Source organism: Peromyscus eremicus, chromosome 8a (genome assembly GCF_949786415.1).
Source record: "Peromyscus eremicus chromosome 8a, PerEre_H2_v1, whole genome shotgun sequence".
NCBI classification, from domain to species: domain Eukaryota; kingdom Metazoa; phylum Chordata; class Mammalia; order Rodentia; family Cricetidae; genus Peromyscus; species Peromyscus eremicus.
Window position 1 is genome coordinate 77,242,015 of NC_081423.1, and position 27,772 is coordinate 77,269,786.

Consider the following 27,772-nt stretch of genomic DNA (forward strand, 5'->3'; position numbering starts at 1 on the left):
AGAGGGGCCGAAAATCCAGGTGACAGCTCCAGTTCACTTGACCCTCCCCTCTCAGGCAGAGATCACACCCTTGGCAGCAGGCAGCCCTCTCCCTAGATCCCACCAATGCAAAAGCATCAAGTTATGGAATGTTTGCTTTGTTCTCTTCCAATGAAATCTAAAGCCAATTCCAGAAACCAATAAAAGAGTTCTGGCCCTGGGCTTGGGGGTGGGGGATGGAATTCTTTCCAGGTCTTGGAAACCCTAAAGTAAGTTGCTGGGCGTCTGAGTTGGTTTCCAAGCACTTTGCAAGCAGGGAAGCTGGCTGCATCTTACTCTTCCCCCAACTCCACTTGAGAGCCAACCCTCCGATCCTCACCCATCCCAGGCCTGGGCAGGGTTGAGAACAAGAGGTAGACGCGGACGGGAAAGGGGGCCCAGGCTCTAGGAAAGCAAGGTGAGACCCAGAGAGAAGAGAAAGGGATGGAGTGCTGAGGCCATGTCTCTCACTCAAAGCCATGCCTGCTGACACTCTTTCAGACAAAGGCGGGAGGGGGCAGCCATACCTGATGACAACGATGACACCATCAAAGATGTTGTAGGGATTCTTAATGTAGCCGAAGGGACCATATACGAGCAGCTTCAGCAGCATCTCCAAGGCGAAGAGGCTGGTGAAGACGATGTTGCTGATTTCCAGGGCGTTGGTGAGCTCCTCGGGCTAGAGGGCAGCGGTGTATGTAGCAGACTCATCCCCAAGCCCCACACCCAGTCCTCCTGAACATGGGGCCCCAGGGAGAGGAGGATCAGGAATGGCAACCTTAGGGAGCATCTAAGAAGAAAGGCATTCAAGGACAGCCACCCTGGGATCGTTCCCAGGACTGCATCTCAGGTCCTGAGACTGAAGTTTTTTTTTTTTTAGGGGCTACTGTGTGAGTTCTGCTGTTTCTCCTAGGAGATCTAAGAGTTTTCAGTTCCTGTTCTGAGGCCCAGGCTGGCAAGGTACACTCAACGACTAAATCGGAGCTATGCCCAAGGCTTTACGTGCACACCCAGTCCTGCAGCCCCGTGTAGCGCGCATATCCCACAGCTACTCCATGAGCTTAGCAGCCTGCTCCAAATAACAAAGGCTATGCTTTGCTCATCTGCTTCCTCCCAGATAAATTGCAAATGCACACACTCCTGGTCACATGTGTGTTAACAAGCAGGAGGGCAATCCCCAGAATGAGGATGTATCTGCAGCTTGTGTCTGATGATACCAGGAATAATCCTCACCCTATCCTGCCGGTCACTCCATGACCTTCAGACTAAGATTCCCAACCTCTCTGGCCAACTGTAAAACACTAGAGGTAATTCCTTTTACGCTTCTACCCAAGGTCTGGGATGGGATCAGGGATGCATTCTAGCGAGGCCCTCGGAAGAAGAGATGACAAAAGCCATCTCATCTGCTTGTTCCAGCTCACTAGTCTCTTCCCTCCAGTACCAAGTGCCTGCTGTATGCCTAGCAATGTACCAAGCATTGAAAGAGCTGTAAAAAACACACCTCCCAGGAGCCCTGTGTCTGGCTAGAAACAAGTTGTATACACACTAAACAGCTGAATAACCACAAGGGACCTTAGAACCTGCCTTGGTGCTAAAATATATGATTCAGATACAGGCAAGACGAGAAGAGACAATGTAGAGAAAGGCTGTTGGGAGGGAGCACTTGTAATGAACTCCGAAGGTGAGTGGGTCTCCCAGGAGGGCCCTGGGGAGGGGGAGGGATGAATAGGAAGAGGAGCTATCGTTCTAGCTGGGGGAGAAGGGAGGTGCATGACTTGGCTCAGGGCAGGGATGCAGGGAGGGATGTGATTAGCTTAGTGGACTCACTGCCCACCTGGCAGGTGAACACCAAACCAAAAGAAGTGCACAGTAGCTGCCCAAGAAGCCGAGTTAAAGGACCACAGCTGGGCGGTGGTGGAGCATGCATTGAATCCCAGCACTCAGGCGGCAGAGCCAGGAGGGTTTCTGTGAGTTCGAGGCCAGCCTGGTCTACAAAGTGAGTTCCAGGACAGCCAGGGCTGTTACACAGAGAAGCCATGTCTCAAAAAACGAAGGAAAAAAAACGAAGAAAGAAAGAAAGAAAGAGAGAGAGAAAGAAAGAAAGAGAAAGAGAAAAAAAAAAAAACGAAAGAAATAGCCAAATGAGGCCCTCGTTCTATCAGACACCTCCTCCTGTTTACCCAGATGACTCGTCTGGCTGCCGAAGCGTGGAGCCAGGTCCTGGGCGCAACCAAATGTACCTTAATGGCCCCAATCTGTGTGACCAGGCTGGGAGGGAGGCTAAAGAGCTGGAAGGAAAGGGCCTCTCACTAATGGGCTGGGACGCTGGGGAGCAGGGGTGGGGGTGGGGTGCGGAGGGGGGGGGCGGTCACAGTAGATACACTCTCAGCCCATGCATGGGGTTCTTCCTAGAGGCAGGCCTGGGTGTCTGAGAGTCATCTGAGCCGCTGTTGGGGGAACTCTTTTGGTCCTCCCCTGCTCTGGCAGATCTTGATCGAGTATTTGATTCACCAGCTCAGAGTCTCCACTCTCCCAAGAGGACAGTACAAGCAGATCTAGTTAATAGGGTCACACCAAGACAGGGCCTTCGGCCCCTCCAGTGTCGGCACAGTGTGGAAAGCAGGGAAGAGGCCATTTGAGTGCAGATAAAGCCCAGGGCTCAGACCTCTTCTGACCCTGCTCTGCACTCCAAAATCCAGTGACCAAGGAGCCATTGTCAGGGAACCTGCCCCACTTACCCAGCCTTGCTCCCTGAGCCTCGAACACACAGGTACGGGGCCTCACAGGCTTCTGGCTCTCAGCAGGCTTCTTCACCTGCCACCCACCTAACAACCTTCCTCTGTCTCTGCTACCAGGCAGCAGAAAAAGCTAAGAGATAGTGGGGGTGGGTTCTAAGACAGAAGGCAGGAAGATCCAGGGAAGGGGAATCTCACTAAACAGTGAGGATTCAGACCAAAGCCAGAGACAGTGAGGAGCCCGTGAATGCAGACATGAGGGGCTGAGCACGTAACACGTCTTCTAGAGGTGTGTGTGTGTGTGTGTGTGTGTGTGTGTGTGTGTGTGTGTGTGTGTGTGAAACATAAGCAGACACGAAAGCAGCACCAAGCACAATCACAATGGGCGGATTTGGAGTCACAGAAAGTGCACAGATTGAGCATCTCCAATCCCAAACCTACAACTTCCTGAGTGTCGATGTGATGTCACAAGTGGAAATTCCCACCCAACCACGTGACACGGCACAGTCAAAACAAGTATACCAGCTAGGCAGGGTGGCACACGCCTTCAATCCCAGCATACACCTTAGTACCCAGAGGCACAGACAGTCAGATCTCTGTGAATTCAAGGCCAGCCTGGTCTACATAATAAAGGCCTGGTTATAAAACCAAACCCAAAAAATGAGACAAAACAAAAGCACAAGGTTTAAACTAGGCCCCATGCCTGAAATATCTTATTATGCACATGGAAATACTCTCAAATCTAAAACTCTTCTGGTCCCAAACACTTTTTTTGGGGGGAGGGGTTTCAAGACAGTATAGCCTTGATGTCCTGGATCTCGCTCTGTAGACCTGGCTGGCCTCGAACTCACAGAGATATGCTTGCCTCTGCTTCACAAGTGCTGGGATTAAAGGCAAACTCCGCCACTACCACCTGGCCCAAACATTTTAAATGAATACAAGATAATTCAATCTGTACTTCGAAAAAGCTACTAAGAATCAAAATGTATAAAATTCCTTTCAAGCTGAAAGCATAGTAGCTTTCAAGAATTTTTTTTTTTTTTGAGACAAAAAAACAAAAAAAACGGGGGTGGGGGGAGGGGGGTGGTCTCCCTATGTAGCTCAGTCCAGGTTGACCTTGAACTGAAGAACCTCCAGCCGAAGTCTCCTGAGTCCTGGGCCACCATGCCCTGCCAGCACCATATCTTTGATATATATGGGTTTGCTCCAACAGTGGTTCCTAACAGGACCAGCGACTCTGTGTACACAGGTTTCATCCTTGGAGCCCTAGGCAATCAGCATCAACAGCCTAGGGGCACATACTAACAGTTTATCAGTATGTAGCAAAGGGCTCAGGGAGAAGGCAGGGGCAGGGGACCCCTGGAGAGCTGTATCACCCGTCTCCATCAGAGAGGTGGGGCAGCAAAGGCTGAAGAGCCCCCCCCCCAGCTCTGCCAAGCAGCTTTGGAGAAGCTGGGGTCCCTGGTACAGGTAGACAGTGGACCAGGCACTCAGCCTTGTCACTCTCCTGCACACACATAAGGGCCAGACCTCTTTTTCCCCGCAGAACCCAATAGTCCATCTCCTGATCCATGGAAGAAGAAAAACAAAAACCAAACAAGCAAAAAAACCTTTCTTTTCCAAAACCAGGTCTGTCCAAGTTACTAAATCGGAGGCTGGGAATGTTTTGCCAACACAGGACAGGACACAGACACAATCTTAGTAACACAGTTACCCTAGAGACTGCAGCCATAATTCTAACCACTCAAAGGGGCAGAGGTGGAGTCACGTTCTGCTAGAATTCAGCACTGCGCCAGTGGACTACGGACCTCCTAGAGTTCATTTCCTCTGTACTCCCAACCAAACAAGGGATGGAGAGACAGGAGATGGCCTGGAGAAACTGAGGCTTGGAGAGGGGGTGGAGACTTGATGGAGGTCACGTGGGCTTCTCTGGAGAGGGCTCTGAGCACATGTCTCACGGTACCACTCCCATCACACTCCGAGAGAAAGCCCATTCAGTCCCTGTGGCAGGTTCCAGACTCCCCTCACTGACTTCCTGGTTTCAGATCCCCTTTCTCAGGTCTCCGGTGGCTGAGTACTCCTTGCCATTCCTAGATGTCAGGGCCCAGTGGATACATATGTAAGAGGTGGCTGGCATCCTGAGCCTTTGCAGCTGAGGCCTGGGCCTCTGCTCTCTGCTGATGCTGGCTGGAATCCTTCCTTGCCCATCTCCCAACCTGCCCTCCCCTGATCATCGCTGGTACCAAGCATAACCTGGTCAGCTGCTTGCTACCATACCATCTCCCTTGACTATACTTTAAAGTGCCCTCTGTGGACAGAACGTTCTTGATATAAAGGTGAGACTGAACCCAAAGTCAGCGGGCCTGCCAACTCTGAACCTTTCTACCTGTGAGACCTTGGGAAAGTCCCTTCCTTTCTAGCAGCAGCTAGAAAGTCTAGCAGCTCAGCCTTCCTGGAACCTCTTGTGTTATACAGAGAGTCACCACCTTGCGATGAGGCTTCTCTGCAGGACAGACGAGTTCAAGCCAGCGAAGGGTCGAAGCTCAGGCCCAGGCTCAGGTTCAGGTGGCCCTGAGGGTGCAGACAGTGGAAATAGCCCTCAAGTGTGCCAGGACAGACTCGGCGGTGGGAGGGAAAAGCTAGGAGCAACATGGAGCTCGAAGCCAGTTGAAGTCAGTGGGCCGGTACAGGTGGGGGCACTCAAGAAGAGTATCCGTGGGAATAGCCCCAGCTGGGTGCAGCGGTAGCAGGATGTGCAGAGAAAGGAACATGTGTGGGGTTGGGTGGGGGTGGGGGGCGCCATACTCAAGACCCAAAATGTTGAGAGTGGGAAAGATGGTAAAGGATGAGGCTGCAGGGCCCTCGAGGACAGTGGCTTCCAGCCACAACTCAAGCTGGACCAGCCTTGGCCCACAGCACTGCCATTGATGCTTCTGCGGGGAGGGAGGAGCTGTGCAAGCCTGTGTACTAAGAAGAGTCATCTGGCTGCAGTGGTGGCAGCATGCAGATGGCTTGGAGGGGAGATGAAGACCAATTAGGAGATACTGCAGCTGTCCCGGCTGGAGGCCTGAGAGCCGGTTCTGACAGACAGTGATGCGCCTTTCCCAGGGAAAGGTGGAGAAGCCAGACCGGAGCTGAGAAGGGGCTGGGTCAAGCCACCCCTGGTCTGCAGTCCATGCCCAGTCCATCTCCTCAGCACCTAGCAGCTTCACTGACCCTAAAAGATTCTGCTCACCAATCTGGACTCCTCAGCTAATCTCAACCCTGCTTTTGATGTTCCCAGCTCACCCTCCCAGGAGCTAGGGTCTAATAAGCAGGCTGCAGGGATGCCCGAGTCAGGAGAAGGCAAGTATTCTGGAAGGTGTGAGAAGTCAGGGGACCACGGGGTGGTAAGGAATTCCCCACCAATCTCACAGGCCACATACAGATTACGGCTTTGCCCTTCCCTTCTCAGCCTGGATATCACATCTCGGCACACTTCACCCCCAGCACCCTCATTGTATTTCCGCCTGTGCTCCAGCAGCCAGCAGCTGGCTTTATCGCCTCCACCATCTCTCCAGCACTAGAAGTTTCCCAGCTGAATACAAGCCAGGTAGGCACAGCCCTGCCAGTGCTGGCCCGGCTTCAAGACAGCCAACCCAGGCCCCTGCCACTTAAAATTCTGGAGCCTTGAGCCTGGCATGGTGGCCGGTGCCTGTAATCTCAGTACTCAGGAGGGAGAAGGAAGTTCAAGGTCATTCTCAGCTACAGCTACATTTTGAGTTCTAAGCCAGCCCAGGCTATCAGACAACCCATCTTTCACCAAAAAAAGAAAAAAAGAAAAAAGAGTGCTTGCCTAACATACGTGGAGCCTGGTTCCATCCCCAGCACAGTACCAACCAAACCTGGCAACACACACTTGTAACCCCAGACTCAGGAGGCTGAGGCAGGAGTATTGCCACAAGTTTGAGGCTAGCCTGGGCTACATCGCGAGACTCTCAAAAAGAAGTTTAAAAGGAAGGGAAGGGGGAAAGAAGGGAATGAGGAGGGAGGGAAGTCTTTCCTGCTCTTCCTGGTCAACCTCTGGCCTGGAGCCCCTGGAAAGCTATAGAAGGTCAATCTCCTGCTACTGACTTCAGAGGGCTCCTGCTGCGGGTCCCTGGTTCAGGTGAGTCCCCGTGTCCCTGCCGCTCAGCTGTATGCTGAACTGCTGAGTAGAGTAGTCAGTCACGAACCAGGCTGTGCTGACCAGACAGTCCATGCCTGCTGGGCGGCCGCAGGGCCGTGTCCTGCTGGATCCGCAGTTACCTGCTCCCGTGTGGCTCTTCACTTCTGTCCCTAACGTGCCCACTCTTTCGGTTCCTTCCCGCACCCAGCCTGCGCCTTCCTCTTCTCCCTCCTCTGCTTGCACTAGGACCCACTACATCAGTCGACCCTGTCATTTCTCATGTGTTACTTTCCTGCTTTGCCCTCAAACAGAAGCTCTCTGCACACGCACCTATAAGCCGTGTCCCCCTCCCCTGCCACCCCCATCCCCATACAAGGATCTTTCCGGTCCTTCTGGTATAATTGCCTTAGCAACATCCAGGCAGGACTGGCCCTCCTGCCCTGCACCTGGCGCCCCCTGGCCTCATGCAGCCACCTCCTGCCTCTCTAGGAGACCCTTCTCTTTCCCCCTCAGCCAGTAGTCTGTAGAGTTCCCCTAGGTCCACTTCCTCCCCTAGATGTCCCCCCTACGCCGTCACTCCCCACCCTCCAGCTGTCACTGGGGTGTAGAGGACACTAAACAAACGTCCTCCAAGTCCCCGGCTTCTCCTCCAGACGGCCAGCGCCTGCCTGATATCCCTCTCAGCGTGGCCCACAGCCATCTCAAAGTCAACACGTCCAAAACAAAGCCTTCACCTCCTCTTCGAACCTGCTCCTTCCCCCTCTTCCCACGCCGCCACCATGCCTGGGGATTCTGCTTTGGAACCTCGGAGTTATCTGGGAGTCGCGCTTGCCCTTCATCCATCCCGACAGGCAGGTGCCAGGGCCAAAGGCCCTGCCAGTGGGCCGGCAGCCCATGCCCGCCCCTGTTCTCTTTGCGCCATCCCCTTGATGAGAGGCTCTCATTGCCTGTCATCTGAGTGATAGAAACAGCTTCCTTGCCCCTCCCGGACCAGGCCTGCACCTACTGGCGGCCCAGGCTTCCTCAGAGCCCTTCCCACATTCCTGTCACTCCTGGCTTGGTCACCTTGTGCCCCTACGCCAATCCAGTGCATTTCCGAGCTTGGCTGCTGGATGGTCCCTCATTTTGCCCCTTTCTAATAATGCCTTCCTCACCTATTGTGGAGGTGTGGCCACCTCTCCTTTGCCCCTTGGAGTCCAGCTCTTGGTCTGGTGTGTGTGTGTGTGTGTGTGTGTGTGTGTGTGTGTGTGTGTGTGAATTATCATTGAAAGGGAACAAGGACACAACACCACCTGGGGACTTCGGCTCTGTCACCACCCTCTGACATCCTAGAATTCACCCAGTGGGCTGTGCCCAAGATGTGCACCCCATGTGAAACTGGGGAGTCCTAGAGCCGGCGGATGCCTAAAAGGACACAGCCTAAGAGCTCCAAACAGTACCCTTTTTACTCCCTTCATCAGAGACCCCTTGAAACTAGGAGGCTAGGTCAGGCATCAAAGAAAAGTCTTGCTAGGTCCAAAGCCCCTGGTCCACAATCTGGAAACCAAGGACCAGGCCCAGGTAGAAGGCATCCATAAAGCCTTGCCCTCAAATGCCGCATTTGGAATATCTATGTGGCATGTCCGTGTCTGAAGAAAGAGTGTCCCCAGCTTTCAACAGAACCAAAAAAGGAGTCAGTGTCCCCTTCAACAGTCCAGGCATACCACATGTGGACCCCACCCCCATCTTCCCCTCACTTCCCTTACTGTGAACCAACCGCAATCACTTATAAATAGAAACCTTCTCTGGACATATATCTGCAGTGACAGGATGGGTCCAGACACGAGTGACAAGCAGGATTGTCTGTATCCTGTCCTCTCTTGGCCTGAAAGGCTAACTACCCCAGACTCTCTCTGTTCTTCAGCTTCCCCAGGCCTATATGCTGCCATCTTGCTTCTAAAACAAGTGGCTAGCACCTGCTTTTACTGGATTCAGAATCAAGAAGGGACAAAGAGCCTGTGACTCCAAGACCCCAACTCACAGAGAGGCCCCAGATGGAACACAGGGAACAGGGCCACTTCTTGGACCCCAGATATCATCTCCAGCCCCTGTTCCCCACTGGAAGCCTGGGGTTATCCTTGATGTCCCCTCTCCTAATAGCTACCTGGTGCTACGTCTGAAGATTTGGCTACCTGTGGGCTCTCCCCAGCCCCCTCCTGTCTGTCTCCAGGAATAAAAGTAGATCATGGACCGCTGCAGCAAGCCCTTCTCTCTCCTCCCCTTCTCCCTCACGGCTTCCAGGAAGCTTCTGATAAAACACAAACCTGGTCATATGACCTGCTAAACATCTTTGCTAAGACTCTATCAACACAAGCCAACCTCCTTCCTGTGCCTCTCAAGATCTGGCCTGAGTTTTCCCCGACTTAATCTCTCGTCACTTGCTCATGCAGCCCATATCCAGTGCCCACTCATTCCGAATACCCGCATTTAGGTTTCAGTGTCTGGTACCTCTGGCTCTCCCCCTTGCTGCGTCCTTGGATGGCTGCACCCTGCCTGTCCTTCAGACTCAGCTCAGGGTCCATTCCTTTCCAACTCCACATCCAGGAACTTGGCTATGGTGGGAGCATTTACACCATGGAAACTGGCAAGTTAGGTTGGGATTGTTTGTTTCTGGAGTACTAGAGTTTGAAACTAGGGCCTAGGGTATGCTAGGCAAAGCACTCTACTCCAGAGTTATATTCTCAGCCTTCCTTTACTTAAAAGGTTTTTTTGAAGACTAGAGAGACAACTCAGCTGTTAAGAGCACTTACTGCTCTTGCAAAGACACAGGTTTGGCTCCCAAACACACTCACAGCAGCTCAAAATCATCTGTGACTCCAGTTCCAAGGGATCCAACACTTTTTCTGATCTCCATGAGCTCCTGCACATACATGATGCACAAATATCCACCCAACCACACACATATATACATAAAATAAGTAAGTAAATATTTTAATTTTTTTATATACAGAATCTCAGTAAATTGTGCAGGCTGACCTTGAACTTTCAATCTTCCTGCCTCAGCCTCTTCAGTAGCTGGGAAGGCCAGCACCATCAGGCCTGGTTTATTTTGTTTTGTTGAGGGCTACTTGATAAACATTTCTCAGCACCACTGCATAAACCCAATTCTGACATATAGAAGATGTGTGTGGAATGGATGGATGGGTGGGTGGGTGGGTAGATGAATGGATGGATGGATGAATGGATGAGTGGGTGGATGTATGAATGGATGCATGGGTGGGTAAGTAGATGAATGGATGGAATAAAATGGGATGGATGGGATGGGTAGGTGGATGGATGGGTGGGAGGATGGATAAATGGATGGAAGAGAATAGGATGGATGGATGGATGGATGGATGGATGGATGGATGGATGGATGGATGGATGGGTAAGTGGATGTATAGCTGGATGGATGGATGGGTAGGTGGAGGGATGGATAATTCACCATTCTGGACTCCCTGTACTAGCCCTTGTTGGTGGGACACATGCCTTGTCTCATCCTATAGTCACACCATATCATTTTTCTTGCTCAGGTACTCCTCAGTGTCCTATGTCCTTGTCCCTGTCACTGATCTTTCTGGGCACACCAATACTGCTGACAAGTGGTTAAGGGGCAGGGGAATCAGAACAGTGTTGAAGTGAACATGGTCTCAGCCTTGGGGGTCCGGGGGGATATAACAAAATGATGTTTCCCCATCAAGAGGTAGGTAGAAGGGACAGATGCTGTGCCCAGCCACAAAACGGAATAACCAGCAAAGTAGATGGCCGTAGTAGAAGACAGCACCTGGGGAAGAGGGCTGGGGCTACGTTCACAGCAATCCCCTCTCCAGGGCTCCCCAAGCGGATCAATACTAGAATTGATGGATGCAATTGCTTCATTAAGAGCCCTATGGGGAAAGCAGGAGCCTGGGACCCAAAAGCCACCGCAGCAGCATCTGTGAGCCTTCCTTCCAATCAGCTCCACTTCCCCTGCAGTCAGCTCCATCTGAATCCTGAGCGCCCGTGCCTGCCCCCTCCCTGTCCTCCTTTGCATCTGGACCTCTGTCTCTGTCTTCAGTGTCCTTTCTGTCTTCCTGTCTCTCTAAATCTCTGTGTCCGTCTCATACCCCCCATGTCTCTGTCTTTCCTTCCACATCTCTGTCATCTCTGTCTTTTCTGTCCCTTTCCCCCTGGGTCTCCATCTGTCCCGTTCCTGTCTCCCCTCTAAGCCCCTCTGTATCGCTGTCTCTCAGCCCTGCATACTTGCTCACTCTCCCTCCCCTTCAGCACCCCCTCCAGCCTGCTCAGGGGCCCAGATGGTGGGACATTCACGCCACAGTGCCTGCAAGCACAGGACCATGGCAGCTTCTGGAGTTATATGCCACCCTCCCTACCCTCTGAGCTTGCCAGGCGGCAACCAGTCATCTGCCCAGCCTGCTGAGGACTCCCACTCACCCTCATGGGGCCTTCAGCAACCAGGTACTAGGACAAACTTATCCCTACAGCAGATACTGCCCGCTCAAAAGGAAGGCTTCTGGTTACTGATGGCTAGCGGGGAGCTGGGGCTGTCTCCTCTTTCCTCGGGAACGTGGGTAAGGAGATGCTGGAAGCACCTCAACTAATGGCTTTTCTTTCCACTCCAAAAGGGGCATCCTTCTTGACATCTAACTGAAAGCCCTCTTCTGCAGCTTCCTCTGCCTTCAGCCTGTGTGACTCAGCTTCTTCCCAGTGCAATCAAAGCCTCCACCAGCAGCATCTGGCCGGGCAGGGACTTCTGGGCACAATCCCACCCCACCCCACCCCCGCGGAGAGGGGAGGGCACCAAAAATGTGCTTGCTCCCTTGGGAGAGCAGGACCGGCACAATCCACACTGAGTGAAGCGGAGGAGGTGGCGATTCAGGCTAGGGGATCCAAGGTGGTAGAGGTTAGAGATTGCCTTCTCTTGGGTCACAGAAGGAGAAAATGCTGTCCCCACTCTCCCCCAGTCACCTGGCAGAGTAGAGCACCTCTCTGCGGGAGGCTGGCAGAGCCAGCATGTGCATACATGCCCACGCCCCACGCAGCCCAGACACAACACGCCCACCCAGTGCCATGCATGGCCACCCACTGGCACCGCAGCCGGTGTGTGGTTCCACCCATACACACACACACACACACACACACACACACACACACACACACACACACACCCCTCGCTGACACGGGAGAAGAACAGTGCATAGCATAGCTGCTCCATACTGGGTCCTTCAAAGAACAGAGAATGGAGCCAATGAGATGTGACAACGGGGGTGTGCCTGGCCAGGCAGGGCAGTTTAAGTAAGAGCCAAATGCTCATGACATTTCCAGGGCAGAGGTTGGTGGGGTGAGGGTACGGGGCTTCGAAACCCTCTGAAAAGTGAGCATTTTACTGGCTTCCCACACCCTGGCTAGGCCCCTACTGGTTGAGATACTTCTCCTATATCATGCTGGACTGTCACAAGCTCTCCATGCCTCTGTCTCAGCATGGGGATCTGGAATGAGGGGGTGAGCATGCCCAGTTCCAAACCAGGAAAAGAGAGGTGGCCAGTTCCCTCTCTGCTGCCTCAGGCTGGCAAGAGCACCCAGACGAACAGTGTAAGAGAGAAAAGCACGGAAGCACCCACATGCATCACTACTGGCCAGCCTCTTTAGACAGCCCAGGCCAGTGTGGCCCCCCTCCTTGGCGACACATTCCACCTGCACAGCTTGGAGGTAGCTTCCCCCTCTCAGCCCAGATCTATAGCTGGCAGCCATTGACCCACAGAACAAGCTTCTTTTTTCCACACGACAGTCCTTCAAATATTTGAAGACAGCTCACTGTCCCTGCTGAACCTCTTCTCCTGACTAAACACCCCGCTTCTTGGAGCAGCTCCTCAACTCGCTGATTTCTAGCGGTCTGGCCATTCTGGGCACTCTTATCTACCCAGAGCCACCCTGGTTCACAGCAAGGCTCTAACCCGAGGCCAAGCCAAGACTGCCTTGCAGCTGCACCCTGATGTTCTCTCAGGCACAGCCACTCAACACCACCAATCCCTCACTTCTACCTGAGTGGCTCTCCTGCCTGTCAATCACCCTCTACTTACTGAGCTAGCACATCTCCCGCTTGCCTTGCCTTCTCCAAAGACCCAAGTCTCTTCTGGTGGCTTATTGCCACATGCGATGCTCATTATTTATGCACATAAAGCCTCCTTCTTCTGAGAAACCTTCCCAGACAGAACATACCGGCACCTGCCTGGGCAACTTCCATTCAGAAAGCATATAGCAATCATTGCGCTTACCCTCTAGAGACCCCACCCACCACGTCATCTCTTCACCTCCCAGCCACTTCAACACAAAGAAGAATCAACCCTAGGGAATAAGCAGTTATCTGGAGCCAGCCTGGGCTGCATTCTTACCTGCTCGTGGTACTCGATGCCCATGCTGAGTGTATTGACCAGGATAGCGATCATAATTCCCCGGCCAAAGTATTTGCTATCTACAATCTTCCGGAATGTGTCACAGATGAGTCTCCAGAAAGCCAGCACAGAACTAGGATTTGCATCTGGGCCCAGGCTCCGCTGCCGTCGGCTGTGGGGGTCCCGGAGGTCACTGTGTTGAGCATCCTGTGTGAACTCATACACAGCCTCACTGTCTGAGTCGGGCATTTCATGATCAGCAGATTCTGGCTCCCCTGCCCCCGTCCGGGCACAGTAGGGGCAACTGTCTGGCCCACAGGCTCCGCTGTCTGCCTTGGAGCAAGGGCTGGAGATCTTGCAGGAGCTATGACAGGTTCCTGGAACAAAAGAGTGGGTGTTAGAGGATCAAGATGCTCACCAGGAGCTCCCCTGCCCTAGGAGGATAGAGAGCCTGTGTGAGAGAGGCGGGGGTGGGGGGGTGGGGGTGGGGGGTGGGGGGGTGGGGGGTGTTACAGTGATGGGTGTGCTAGGCACTTAGTGAATGGGGTGTTCCTGAATAACAGACTATTCCAATGTCAATACACCCTATTGATGGTCGCTTCTGAGGATCCTAGGGTTGCGGTAAAGAGGTAGCCACCAGGTTGTCCTCTGTGATCCTGTACAGCTATGTCCTATGAAGTTATGGCCTATGCCCTAGGAACTTTCTGCCAGGAACCTAGACCATCCATCTCCTCTCCCTAGAGGGTGTAGGCCTGCACTCACACAGTGCTGAGTAGCATTTCCCAGGGGATCTTTGGGACCCACCCACACATACCAGACACACATACCAGACACACATACATACACACTACATGCACACACTGTGCATATGTATAGTGAACACATGCAATCTATACACCACAATACACACACACACACACACACACACACACACACACACAGAGCAAACACATGTGTACCCAAACACATCCATGCCATCCAATGTTTATATACCAGACCCATGCACATATGTGCATGTGCAGACAGACACCAGGAAGGAGCACCATACCCAAATGCATGTAAATCAGACACTTGTACCCTCATATACACATGCACACATGGAACCCACACTTCCTTCACGCCCACAAGCACACGTAGTATACCAGATGTGTTCTGAATACACACAGGGACATGTTCCAAGGCATCCCTGTCCATCTAAATCCTGTTTTGGTCACAGAATATGAGAAATGAATGACACCTTAGAGACTACTCAGGTAAAGCAAGTGTGAGGAGGTCCTTGGCTCAAGGCCTGACCCCCAGAAGACACAAAATGCTATGTCCCCCTCCTGAATGTATCTGTATACCACAGGCCATCCGTTAGCTCCCACAGTAGTGATAGCCTCAATCCCACCTATTACACAGTGGGAAATGGAAGCCTAGGTGTGAGATGTGACTGGTCCTCCATGACCCACGGCAGGGCAGTGAGAGAGCTAGCCTAAAAACCTTTCACTCTGTTTTCTGTACTGACACTGTCTGGTCCCCACACACACTCCCAGGGGACATCTCACATATCCCATTACTTTCTATCACCACATCCTCCCTGAAACATGGGTCTCAGACTGTGTTTGCAAGGGTAGCCAGCTTACAAGGAGCAAGCATCACACTCCCCCAGGTCACTGATGTCCCACCCCCAGGCTGGCCGCTTTCAGCACTGGCTGCTCCTGCTCCAGGTCTCTGTTTACAGTCACCTTGTGAGGCACCAGACTGCCACAGTCACACACCATTTCCGCCCCCACTGAGCCTTGGGACAAAGGACACAGAGTGGGCTGCAGAGCCAGACGTTCTCGAGGTCACACTCACCAACACCCCTAGCCACCTTGTTTCTTACGCACACCGCAAGGGTGCACGCAAGCTTAATTACCAACCTGTCCAGAGGACTCAAGCGGATCTTGCCCGCAAAGCATGTGACAGGCACGCATCGGGCAGCAGTAGTTAGATGGTATGGCCAAAGGCATAGAATGCAGCACATGGTAGGTGCGCATGTGTGAGAGCTAGCATCACTCCCTACATTGTAGTAATACGTACAATAATCATAGTCCCCATCTGAACAGATGAAACGGTTAGGGCTCAAAAGAAATGATGGAACAAATGGTTGAAGGTGCCAGGGCTACAAGAAGCAGCATGAGAAACTGGGAACTGGGCCCTGGGCCCTGGATCCTCAGACTCCGGACCCCTACTCTTCTAGATTACCACCCAGCCTCCAACTGTGGGGTCCCAGCACACCCACCCACGCTCTCACCCGTACTCTGTGTCTCCAGTAGCTTGTGCATGGAGCTGAAGGGCCCAGGTGGGATGTTGAGGCTGGTGAGGGTGGGGGGCCCAGGACTGGGGGCCACCTCCACTAGTGCCTTATCCTTCAGCATCTCTGGTGGAGGGCTGGTGTGCACAGTGGGGTACACCTTCCCACTACCCACAGTCCTGCCAGATGCCTCCGATGGGGACCTGGGAGGGGGTGCCTGGCAACGGACTGGCTCCAAATGGCAGTCGGCATGGTAGAAGCTGTGCACAGACTCCGCACCCCTCGGAGGGCCCCCAGAGGGAGTGGGTGTAGAGGGTGGTGGCAGCATGAGCCGGCGAGACCCATTGGCATCCCTGTCCTGGATCTCTGGGCTGGCCCGGGGAACTCTGAGCGTCCCATTACCCAGGTGGTAGTGGTGGTGATGGTGGTGATGGTGGTGCACCAGGTGGTGGACAGATAGACGACGGTGTGAACGAGAGCAGCTGCCACTGGGCTGGGGCTCCTGCCCACCATGGGCCACTGGGCTGCTAAGCAACCCAGCCCGCACACCTGCAGCCCTAGAGACCTGGGCCAGCCTGCGGGCTGCTTTGCGGAGGATGTACACCAGGTACTTGAGCAGCTCCTCATAGCAGCTGCCTGGCTCGGAGAAGCTTGCCAGGGTGCTGGCATTGGACAGGAATCGCACACGCTGCTCCCGCATCAGCTGGCTCTCCCGCTGCTTGGTCTCTGAGAACTGTGTGGCAATCACCACCAGGCACAGGTTGATCATGAAGAAGGAGCCCACCTGCAGGGGTGGGGGCAGAAAGAGGAGATGTCCTGAAGAAAAGCGGATCTAGATGCTGGCCGCCCCGATCAATGAATTCACCGTGGGCCAGGCATGGGGTTTGCAATCGTCCAGGCAGTCTCCCGTTTTATTGTCATGATAATTTGGGGAGCAGATACTTTGGTACTCGCCGCCATCTGAGCAGCGAAGAAGCTGGAGCTCAGACTGGTCAAGAAATTAGCCCACAATCACTCAGCTAACACAGACCAAGTTAAGTAAGACTGACACCGAGCCCTGTGGAAGTTCAGGGTGTTGCTACTGCTGGTGATAGCATGCTTTGCTGGTATCTCCCAGTTCCCAGCCTTTAAACGTGCGTATGCTTGGAGACGCTAAGGCATCTCCCCAGTTTCTGGTTGGAGAGAATGCCGTAGAAATGAATGTACTACTGGGGACAGAGAACCTTCAACTTGGATTAAAACCTTTTGAGATTTACCTATAATTCTCCCACTTATTTCAATTCTAGCTGCATGATCTTGGGGGACACTCTTAACCACAGGACTTCAGTATCCCCAGCTGAAAAGGGGGACCTTTATAGACTAACAAAACCGTCATTCTGACTTGCCCATCCTTCCCCAGTCCCCACTCCATGCCTCAGTTTCCCCCAGGACCCCGAGTAACCTACTGCTTAGACAACAAGCCTGAATGATGGAAATAAATATTTGTGGTGACAAAGCGGACTTTTTTTTTCTCTAGCTCATGTCCTAGTAATTATGATAATTAGCTTCACTAGTGTGATTCCAGAGAGCTGTTTGGGAAGAATTTTCAGGAGGTGTGTGGGAGGGTGGAAACTAGGCCCCTGATGTCCCGGTCTACCCCTCCCCCACCCGAGCAAGCTTGAGAACAGCAACAATGATCAGATGAGCGGATACCCTGAGGTACCGGCCTCACCACTGTGGTAATGGTCAGGGGTGGTGAAGGTCCACAGCCAAGCTTTGCTCCAAGCTTGGTCATTCTTTCACACCTGGGAAAGTTGTGGTAGCTTAGGGAAGACACCCTTTCTCAGAGCCTGCACATTGTCTCTCTCCCCAGAAGGAGCCCCATTCTGTCCCCACTTCTCGGAAGCTAGTCCTCAGTGATCTTAATCTTACTCATTCTTTTTTTTTTTTTTTTTTTTTTAGGTTTTTTTATTTTTGTTTTTTTATTTTAAGGTTTTTTGAGACAGGGTCTCTCTGTATAGCCCTGGCTATCCTGGAACTCACTTTGTAGACCAAGCTGGCTACGAACTCCCAGAGATCTATCTGCCTGTGACTCCCAAGTGCTGGGATTAAAGGCGTGCGCCGCCACGCCCAGCTTCTTAATCTCATTCTTAATCTCCTTCTCTCAGTATCTGACCCTCCACCTGGCTCTTCATTGGCCTCCTGGTGATACAGGAAAATGGAAGGGCTAGATTTTGAGTTGGTAACTTGGAGCTGACATCTCACCGCTAGCCCTGACTTCCTACATGATCTTGGACCAGTGGCCAACCCTCTAGAGCTCTGAGTTCTCACTTAGAAGTTAGAGGCCACCATCCTTGAAGTGGCCACATCACAGGGGCATGTAAGGAAGAAGAGCCACACCAGCATTGACAGCCCTCTCCGCCAAGACTGGTCCACAGTTTAGACAAGGCACATGGTGGGGGCAGATAAATGAGGGAAAGTCATTCTCCTTGCTTGGAAAACAAAGGTGGCAGTGAGATCATGGTGAGGATGAAATGCCCAAGCCTCGGGGAGCAGTGGCTGGCACACTGTAAGTGCCCAATAAATATCAGCTATAAGTGGTAGCCATGAAAGCATCTCCTATGACTGGTAGTGATTAAAATGATTAAACGATACTGCTTTGGTCTGTCTTCTGCTTTCAGAAAGCCTTGGAATTTCAGAGCTGGAAGGAATAAGAGATCTCACAGTATTTCTCAATACTGATTGGAATTTTGAGTGTACAATTTTTTTGCTTGCAAGCGTTTCAGGATGTTTAACATCTTTCTCTTTTCCAACAGAATGCCAGCAGAGCTCCCCTAGAGCTCATGAAGTCAGAACCACACTTGGCCATTTCTGGACACCCCTAGGGAAGGTGATGACAGCTTTGTGGGTTGAGAACCCTCTACTTTATGGGTAAAGAATCAGAAGCCTATCACGGGGCTGGGGCCTCAAAGAGGATGCCTTACAAAAGGTCCTAACAGTAGTAAGTGGTGGAGTCTGGCCTTGATCTTGGATGTCTCCTGACTTCACCCTGTATCCTTCCCTAGCATGGCGGACGCCACCACCTCTCCAGGACTTGAGAGCTAAGAACGTCCCCTCTAGTCACTGCTCCTTCTGCATCCCCATTATCTCCCTCTCCCACGAAGGCTGAAGGAGTCACTCACGATGATGAGGAGGATGAAGTAGATGAAGTTGTAGAAGGAATGAGCATCCATCACAAAGTACATGATGTCGACCCAGCCCTCCAGGGTGATGACCTGAGGAGGCAAGAGAGACGACTGACTCTGGCTGGGACCCCTAAAGCCTCCTTCCGCCTCCTCCACCAAGGCCCTGGCCACCACCGTAACCCCAAGGATGAGCACTCCCAGTCTGGGCTGTGTCCCGGGACTGTTGTGGGGGAACATCCCAAGGCCCGTATGGCCCCACCTGGAAGATGGCAATCCAGGCGTAGCCGATGTTGTCGAAGTTGATGGCGCCTTTGAAGGGGTTGTGCTCGCCTGCAGAGCAGTTGGTGTAGTACTGGTTCCAGTTGACGCAGGTGGTGTTGCTGGAACTGTTATAGGCCTCGTAGTCCAGACCACAGGGCGGGCCACCACCACCTTCCCCACGAAGGGTGGGCACGCTCCTGCAGGACCGCATGCCACTCTCCCTTGGCTGGGAGCAGATGAAGGGACTCTCATCCTCATTCTCTGTCTGGTAGTAAGGCTCCAGGTCCACGCTCAGGGGGCTGCAGGGTGAGGGAGAGACAGAGGTAAAGTTGGGGAGCAGGGTTCTCCACAGAGAAGCCAAGAAAAGACTGGTGTGGGTACACTGAGGTACACAGAGGACAAGCCAGACCTAAAGTGGGAGAGGAGATTGGGCAGAACAGGGCTTTGTGGACAGGGAAGGAGCACTGAGGGATAGGAGAGCTTGGTCGGGAACTCCAGAGTCCAGGGGACCACAATAGGGAACTGGTTTTCCAACTTTGTTGGAAGTCAAAAATCCCCACCCCTCCCCCACCCCTTTGTCATGTATTTCAGGCTGGCTTCAAACTCTATGTAGGCAAACGGTTGTGAATTCCTGATTCTCTTGTCTCTGCCTCCTGCGCGCTGGGATCACAGGTGTGCACCACAACACACAGTTTATGGGGTGCTGGGGATTGAACCCTGGGCTTTGTGCATGCTAGGCAAGCACTCAAGGAGTCTCTCTCTCTTTCTCTCTCCCTCCCTCCCTCCCTCCCTCCCTCCTTCCCTCCCTCTCCCCATTCTTGAGGCAGGGTCTCACTATGTACCTCTGGCTGACCTGGAATTCACTATGTAGACTAAGCCAGCCTGAAACTCAGATTCACCCAACCCTTTCTCAAGAGTTCTGAGATTAAAGATGTACACCACTGTGCCTGGCTTCTGAAGGGCTTCTTCAATGCTTAGATCCAAGTTGAATCCCAGGTCAATGCAATGGGAATCTCTGGAAGGCATACCTGAGCACCAGGGCTTTAAAATGCCCCAGGTTAATCCAATGTGTAGCTAGGTTTGAGAGCCAAATGCATGCCAGATAGGAGAACAGCTATATCCATGGCAACAGGAAGCCAGGGACTAAGAGAGGTCCACAGCCCCCCAGTCCATCACCCACCGGTCCACCACTCACAGGCTGAAATTCTCAGGGAGGAAGCATCGGTTCCGCAGCAGCCCTGCCCACAGCTGGACACCGACGATGCCAAAGATGAAAAAGACGAAGAAACAGAGCAGCAGGACATTGCCCAGCATAGGCAAGGTGTCCAGAAGTAATGTGACGAGGATGCGCATGCCTGTGGAGGCAGAAGAGCCATGCTGGGGGTTCCAGGCTCGCCCAGCTGGGCTGAGTGCCACAGGCCTGGCAGTCTTCCCCCACGAGGGCCCACTGGGGATGCTGAGAAGGCTCAATTTAAGCTGGAGGGGAGACGGACAGATATGCCTACATCTTCCAGGCAGTCCTTGAAGCCCCCTCGGTCCACCCATGTTAACTGCTGTATGGTACCAACACTTATCCAGAGTAACTGTGGTTTCCAAAGCTCTCTCAGGTTTCTGAGTCCCACCTTACTCTCCCATTGTCCCCACGGGGCTGATGATATCACCCCCAATTTACAGATGAGAAGTCTGAGGCTCACAGAAGTGACGTGAGATGCTCAGGATGGGAGCTGCTAAATGTAGGCGCCAGGACTTAAATTTAGGTTTTTGTGCTTCCAAATCCTGCTTCCCAAGGCACAGGCACACACACACACCTCCCACTTCCTTCTCTCACCAGACACAGTCACCTGACCTTCCTAAAGGATGGCCTTTGGGGGCCATTGGGGAAACTGAGACAGATCTCCTGGAGGAAGGCTGGAAGGCAGCCAAGATGACGAGCACTTTACCAGGTTTCTGAGCCCACCCCCAGGCCCCAGCCCTGCATCTCTGTTCCCTGCTGGGTCTGGATCTTGAAATCAGGGTCTGAAGAGATGCAACTCTGTCTTCTTGGGAGTATAGCAGCTAAGGCTCCCTCCGTGGACAAAGCCACGACATTTCCAATCTCAAATAAAAGCCCCATTAGGGATCCATTCTCCTTCCTCACTCCAGGTCTAGGACTAGTACCTGAACTAGCCTTTAGGAGACCCAGACCTCCCAAGCCCTTGTCAAACCGATGGACCTCTAGTGGCCCATTTGACCCCCAAAGTGCCCTGTGTGGGCCCTGCTTCCTCAGGGGTAAAGGTTCTAAACACTAACACAGCAACTGATTAACCTTCCTGGTGACTACAGCCACCCTTCCCTGAGCAGCCGGCCAGTCCTTGTCCCCTCAGTTCCTTCCACCCTCCTTCAGCTCCTCGGAGCTCCAACTGAGATCAGTTCCTCAGGGCTTGCATTAAGGGAATTACAGCAGTGGCTAGTCTGAGGTCCATCAATCTAGCAACTGTCACCTGGGAGAGGAGGCCAGCCACGCCCCTCTTCTGGATCTCCTGTTAACATGGAGCGTGCCCCCCCTACTCCCCGGGACTCATTCAGCAGCTCTGCCCTCCCAGAAGTAACCGGATCATACACACACACACACACACACACACACACACACACACACACACACGCGCAGTTACCACAGCATCAGGCAAGGCATAAAGAGTCAGGCACAGCGCCCCCTCCTGAGGCCCCAGTGGGGACCATCTGCAGCTTATGCAGGCTGAGGAATTGCAAAGGGGGCCTGCAAAGGGGGAGGGGCCGAATGTCAGGGGAGCTGAAGCTGCCAAACCTTTGCTGGCTCCAGAAACCAATGCGGTTTAATTTAGATAATGGTCTCGGCAGTCACTGCAAGAGTTGGAAAGGGGTGGGGGTGGGGGTAGGGGGATGGGGGGGAGAAATGCAACCACAGCCGGAGGGTAAGGCGTGGAGTGGCCTTGTCTTGAGAGAAGTGGTGTTCCGTGCCAGTACGGTCACACCAATGAAAACCAAAAAGACCATTAACAATTTGTGTCTCCTCTTGCTGGTCTGATGATCTCTCCACTGGTCCCCACCCACCCTTATTCCCCTGGAAAGGGGTCATCTGAGGTGTTTCTAAGACTCTGGCCCAAAGCCTGGCTGAAATGAGTGGAATAGAGGTTTTTCCCAGGTAGCTTTCCTAGTGATAACACCAGGGTTAGAGGCTCTGACTGGGTCCCTCCTCTGCCTCAGCTTCAAATGGTCAGGTCAGGAAGCATTTCCTCCGAGGGCCCTCTGTCCAGGGGGGAGGGCTAAGGGGTCACTCACTGGGCACCCGGTTAATGGCCCTGAGCGGTCGCAGCACACGGACTGTTCGGACTGCTGAGAAGCTGACGTTCTGCAGGTCCAGCGAATACTCCAGCATCCTGTGGGGAGGGGCCGGGAAGGAGGCCCTTTGAGTGTGAGGCCAACTCCGCGTGAAAGAGGCCAGTGAAGAATCCTGCTGTGAGGTGGCAGAATGACCTAGGACTCTGCCCTCTCCTCCACCAAGGGAAGCTGAAGATCAGCTCTCTGTCTAGGGGGCCGGGGCACCCCCAGCAATGACAGTCTCCTCAGAGGAGAGCAGACCCAAAAGGAAGAGCAGAGTGGACAGCCAGACAGGCAGGAGACCTGCCCAGTGCTCTCCCACCCTAACCCAAGCCCTAGCCCTCACCCCGCAATGACGATGAAGAAGTCAAGGCGGTTCCAAGTGTCTCCCAGGTAACATTTCTTCCCAAAGATGCCCAAGGCCACCATCTTCACCACCATTTCCACGGCAAAGAAGGCAAAGATGAAGTCGTCGAAGGCCTAAGGTGGGGAGGAGGAGCTGCTGAAACTGAGGAGAATGGGGGACACACCCACCCCACCCAGTGCCCACCAGCTGGATCAGGGCTTCTAGCAGACCAGAATTCAGGGCTTTAAGATACAAGAACCACTCAACCCTTCCTCTAATACACACACAGACAGACAGACAAGACAGACAAAAACACACACGCGCACGCGCGCACGCATGCACGCACACACGCATGCACACTCACCTGCAAGATCCGGCAGCGCTGGGAGTCACAGGCAATGTCCTCGCATGGCCTGAACATACCAAGAGTCACACAGTTGAGAAGAATGACCAACATACTGATGCGCTCGAACCAGGTACCGGGGGGTCAAGGAAACAGCTGTCCAGAGCCTGAGTTAAAGGTGCCTCCCGTGCCATCCCTAACACTTGCGACCTGTCAACTAAGCTCCCATTGCCTTTGGAAACACTACAAGTGAGGTGGAAGAGGACTGGCCTGCCGTGGTCATTTTCTCTCTCCAGCCCCATCCTCCTCATTTGTAAGGTAGAGGAGGCTGTAAATACCCTGACTATTTGCACAAGCCATGTAGGGAATAGAATTGATTGTGGAAATGCCAGGCTCCATGAGTTTGCTCTGAATCTGATCCTCCTCTCCCCACCGCACTGGGGAGATGTGAGAAGCAAGTGAGATAATGTATGCGAATGTGTTACACAAACCTACAGTCGGATTAAGCCTGCCTTACAGTTTACCACGCACTTTCACACAATGCCACCATTGCTGCTCACAACAGCCCCGTGAAGCATCCAGGGTGGATCATTTTATTCCCCACAACCCAAGGACAGCAAGACCCAGAGAGCTGAAGCCAAGTCATATGGCAAAGTTGCTCAAGGAGCCAAGACGAGATGAAGGCTTCCAAGCTCATGGTCTACTCCATTATCTTCCCTGCGCCACAACTGCTCCAGCAGGCGGGGACTCGGGATAGCCCTAGTACCAGAAAGAAAGCCCACATCTGCAGCTCTGCCCCCCTCACCACTTCACAGGAACCCAAGGCTCTCTCTCCAACCACCAGCTCCCTGGCTTCTCCAAGTCCTCAGCCTTTTAGTCACATTCACGCCTTTTGGAATCAAGACCCGTGCCAGACCCTGCACTTGGTACAAGCCTCAGCTGTGCAGAATGGGCAGTAGTGGCACCATACATGTGGCCAGGCGACCTCCACACCTTTTGTACCTTCTTCTTTTTTTTTTTTTTTTTTTTTTTTTTTTTTGGTTTTTTTCGAGACAGGGTTTCTCTGCGTAGCTTTGCACCTTTCCTGGAACTCACTTGGTAGCCCAGGCTGGCCTCGAACTCACAGAGATCCGCCTGGCTCTGCCTCCCGAGTGCTGGGATTAAAGGCGTGCGCCACCACCGCCCGGCGTCCTTTTGTACCTTCTAACCCAGACTCAAGCAGCTAGGGGCAGAGGGAATTCTGTCCCGGGCCTTTCTGCATGGTGAGTTCTGTTGAGAGGTTTGGTTTACCTGCACGCAGCCCATTGGCATATGAGGATATGGCCCTGGACCCCACCGATGAACAAGACAGCCTAGCTTCCTCATCAAAAGATAGGAGCGAGGTGGAAAGAGCAAAGCAGAGTCTCGGGAGGAAAGAGGACGGGGTTGTGGCAACCAGCTGTCTGTCTGTCTGTCCTGCCAGTCCACTCAGGGCCCCAGAGCCCACAGACCCTTCCTGTCTTAGCCTTGCTTCTGAGACGAGAAGGCTTCCCCCAGGCATGAAGAGATAATCAGGAGGATTCAGAGACCCCAAAACCATCCTCCCGGATGGTCCCCATCACTGTGCTGAATCTCCAACACTGACTTCTCCCTCAACCACCTGGAAGCCCTCCTCCTTCCTGTCAGCAGGCTCTCTTCTCTTGGGTGCACATCGCTGTCACCCCCTCTGCCTAGCACCCTAGAAATCCTGACACATTTCAGTTTCCCTCATATCCATCCATTTTGAAAAAAAAAATGAGAGTTAAAAAAAATAAAATAAAATAAAAGCCTGGGTTTGAAGCGGGAAAGTAGGTGAGGGGGAAATGAAGTGTTTCTATGGGGCTGTTTTCCTGAGTGTAGCCGACGGATCTCTCTCCAGAATGGGGGTCAGCCAGGGGTCACTCTGGAAAACAGGGAGAAAGCCACCACTTGGAAGGGAAAGGACACAATTACCCTTAATAACTGGTCTATGCTCCCCAAGCTAACCCACTCCTCTCTGCAGGAGAAGCAGCACCCAGGAGGGGCCCACGGGAAATGACAGTAGGGGAGAAGGGTTCCAGGATATGTACTGGGACGTCTAATGGCAGTGACTCTACCGAGTGAAGTCATCCATATGCTTGGCTCTTCTTTGTCCTGGCTACAGGCTCCTGGCAGGTAGGGATCCTCGGCTACATCCTGCACAGTACCCACACACAGAGCCCAGTGCAGTATGTAGTCCATAGCAGATGATCCGTGCACGGGAAGAGTGAGTGAATGAATGAATGAATGAATGAATGAACTAACACATCAATCAGTCAGTCGTCTGCTGATCTAGAAGCCAGATTTGCCTCCCTACTCATGTTTTCCTGATGTTCCCCTCTGTGGTGACAAATCAGTCACGGTGATATGGGGCGTAACAGAGTTGACCCCACAGAGGAGATGGCCCCCACTCCGGCGCCTACTTTTTACAGGCTCACACTGGGGCCTCTGGTAGTCAGAATCTGACCCCAGACAACTCCACATCAGGCTCTTCACCAAAATTCCCTTCTGCAGGCCCCTTGGCAATCCAGCCTGCACCCAGGTACACGCCTTGCACTCTACCTTCCCCTTCACGGTAGATAAGTATAAAAGCTAGAATAACTGGAATAGAGGACTATTTAAGAGGGTCTTTCACCCTTCTCGGGGTGGGGCTTGTTTCCTTGGGAACATGGCAGTATGTCACTGTGTGATGTTCTTCTGTTGCCATAACAACAGGAGAATGTGTCACCAGGTGGTGTGGATTTGTTGCCATGGTAATTAAAGAGACACCCCCCTCCCCTACACATGCTCTCCCCTTGCCCAGACTGCTCTCTTGTCCATGCAAGGAAAGAAAAGCGAGGAGACCCCACAGGTTATCAGGTTGGGGGGAAACCATGTGACAGATCTCCATGGTAACCAAGGGAACGGGGGACACTGGTTGCCATAGTGACTATGAGAGACCTGTGCGGTCACATGTCTACTGTTGCTATGGTGACTGTCCGGGTCTGGAGTGGATCCCAAAGGGTGGGAGCAGGAGAGGGGAGGATCTTTCTCCTCCCCACAGCCCACCATCAAAAGCAGAGAAAAAGAGAATGGCAGAAGAGGACCTCTGTACCCTCCCTCCCCCTCCTCTCCTTCCTGGGAGAGGGAAATAGAGCATGTTATATCCACAAATGAGTCTTCTCCACAGCTTTTTATCTAGACACAGCTTTGGCCTAGCCTGGCAACTATAGATCTAAGGCCCTGGGCCTGGGGTGTGAACCCAGACAGCAAGCAGGTCTTCTAGCTGCCTCCCTCCCCCCCTCCCTCCCTCCCAGAAGTCTGGAAATGTGAGACTAAGGAACACTGAGGAGGAAATTGGCCTGGACCCAGGAATTCTGGCCTTCTAGTAAGAGTTGGGGGGTGGGGGCCAGGTCCTTGCCTCACCCATGCCACAGAGAGGTTGGTGGTCTATGGGATCCAATGTTCCCTAGGGTGGAGGAAGATTCAGGGGTTCAGTCTGATGGCCTGTGCTCATTTTTTTCCCTTCAGAAAAGGGGATTCCCCAACAGAGGCCCCCTCCCTCTAACTAGTCTGTTTCCCTGTGCACCCCCAGCTCCGGTGTGTGGGTGTGTGGGGAGAGAGGTTTCCAACTAAACTGAAAACTGAAGCCTGCCCGAAAGGCAGCCAGCCCCACCCAGAGACAGAGACAGGAGACACAGAGACACAAGAGAGAGAGCCACTGGAATCTTTGGGAGGGGAAATAGGCCAGAAATCTGATTCAAACGTCTGTGACTCGTGTGTGTGTGTGTGTGTGTGTGTGTGTGTGTGTGTGTGAGCATGTGCGTGTCTGTGTGTGTGAGCAGTGTGTCTGTCGCCATCCCGACTAAGGCAGGCAGGGAGGGGTGAGAGCTGGGGCGGGAGCAGCAGGAGGGGGGCAGGGTGGAGGGGTAACCCCAGGAATGGTTCCAACTGGCACGAGGGGTGATGGGGAGTCCCCCAGCAGTGGAGCAGAGCGCGTGCAAAGGAGTCTATGTGACCCAGAAGAAGGGAGGATCTGGGACAGATTGCCGAAGATCCCCTGCCCCCAGTTCCACTTTATTCTTTTCTCTAGCCCTTCTCCCCAGAATCTTCTCTAGATGGTCTAGGGTTTGGAAAGGGGACGAGGAACATATGAGATTCAAATAACCTCCCCCCCCTCCGACAGACACGCGTGCACACACACACACACACACACACACACACACACACACTTCCTCTGAGGACCCAGTGGAGAATCCTCCCTTGGGAAGCCCAGGAACACTTGAGGTACTGGGACAATGGTAAGGAAGACTACAGAAATTCCTAGGGCCTCCTCCCTTCTAGAGGCACACACTCAGACACACACAGTGACACACAGCCCCACACTCACATTCACTTCTGGAAGCCATTAGGACTCCTGCCTCTCAGGCCTCCCCCTTCTCCTCCCCCCAACTCCTGGCAGGCTCCCCTCTCCTTCCCTGGCCCCCCTCCCACCCCTCCTCTCTCGGCATCCCAAATGCCAGCCTGTGATTTCCAAATGAGAAAAAGCTGTGCTGGGCTCTGAGCTTGGAGAAACTCCTACACAAACTTCCAGATGTGACACAACAGCCCGAGAGGGAATGCTTAGGAACTCCTTCCCGGGAGGGGAAATGCACGCCCTCCCACTGTAAGAAACACACTGCAAAGGCCAGCATTCCCTGTAACCTGCGAGGCTGTGGC

General features: G+C 53.1%; 1 protein-coding gene across 1 annotated transcript in view; it reads right to left on the bottom strand.

Moving 5' to 3' along the window:
- The window catches only part of Cacna1g (calcium voltage-gated channel subunit alpha1 G), a 66,584-nt gene that overhangs the window by 33,872 nt on the left and 4,940 nt on the right, over positions 1-27,772 (bottom strand). Inside the window, exons 5-13 of the mRNA XM_059270711.1 lie at positions 23,060-23,171; positions 22,696-22,829; positions 22,311-22,408; positions 20,209-20,368; positions 19,012-19,312; positions 18,750-18,842; positions 15,589-16,372; positions 13,311-13,687; positions 546-697 (exon numbers count right to left, since the gene is read on the bottom strand). Coding sequence (XP_059126694.1) covers positions 546-697; positions 13,311-13,687; positions 15,589-16,372; positions 18,750-18,842; positions 19,012-19,312; positions 20,209-20,368; positions 22,311-22,408; positions 22,696-22,829; positions 23,060-23,171 — 2,211 coding nt within the window. The remainder of the gene's footprint in view (positions 1-545; positions 698-13,310; positions 13,688-15,588; positions 16,373-18,749; positions 18,843-19,011; positions 19,313-20,208; positions 20,369-22,310; positions 22,409-22,695; positions 22,830-23,059; positions 23,172-27,772) is intronic.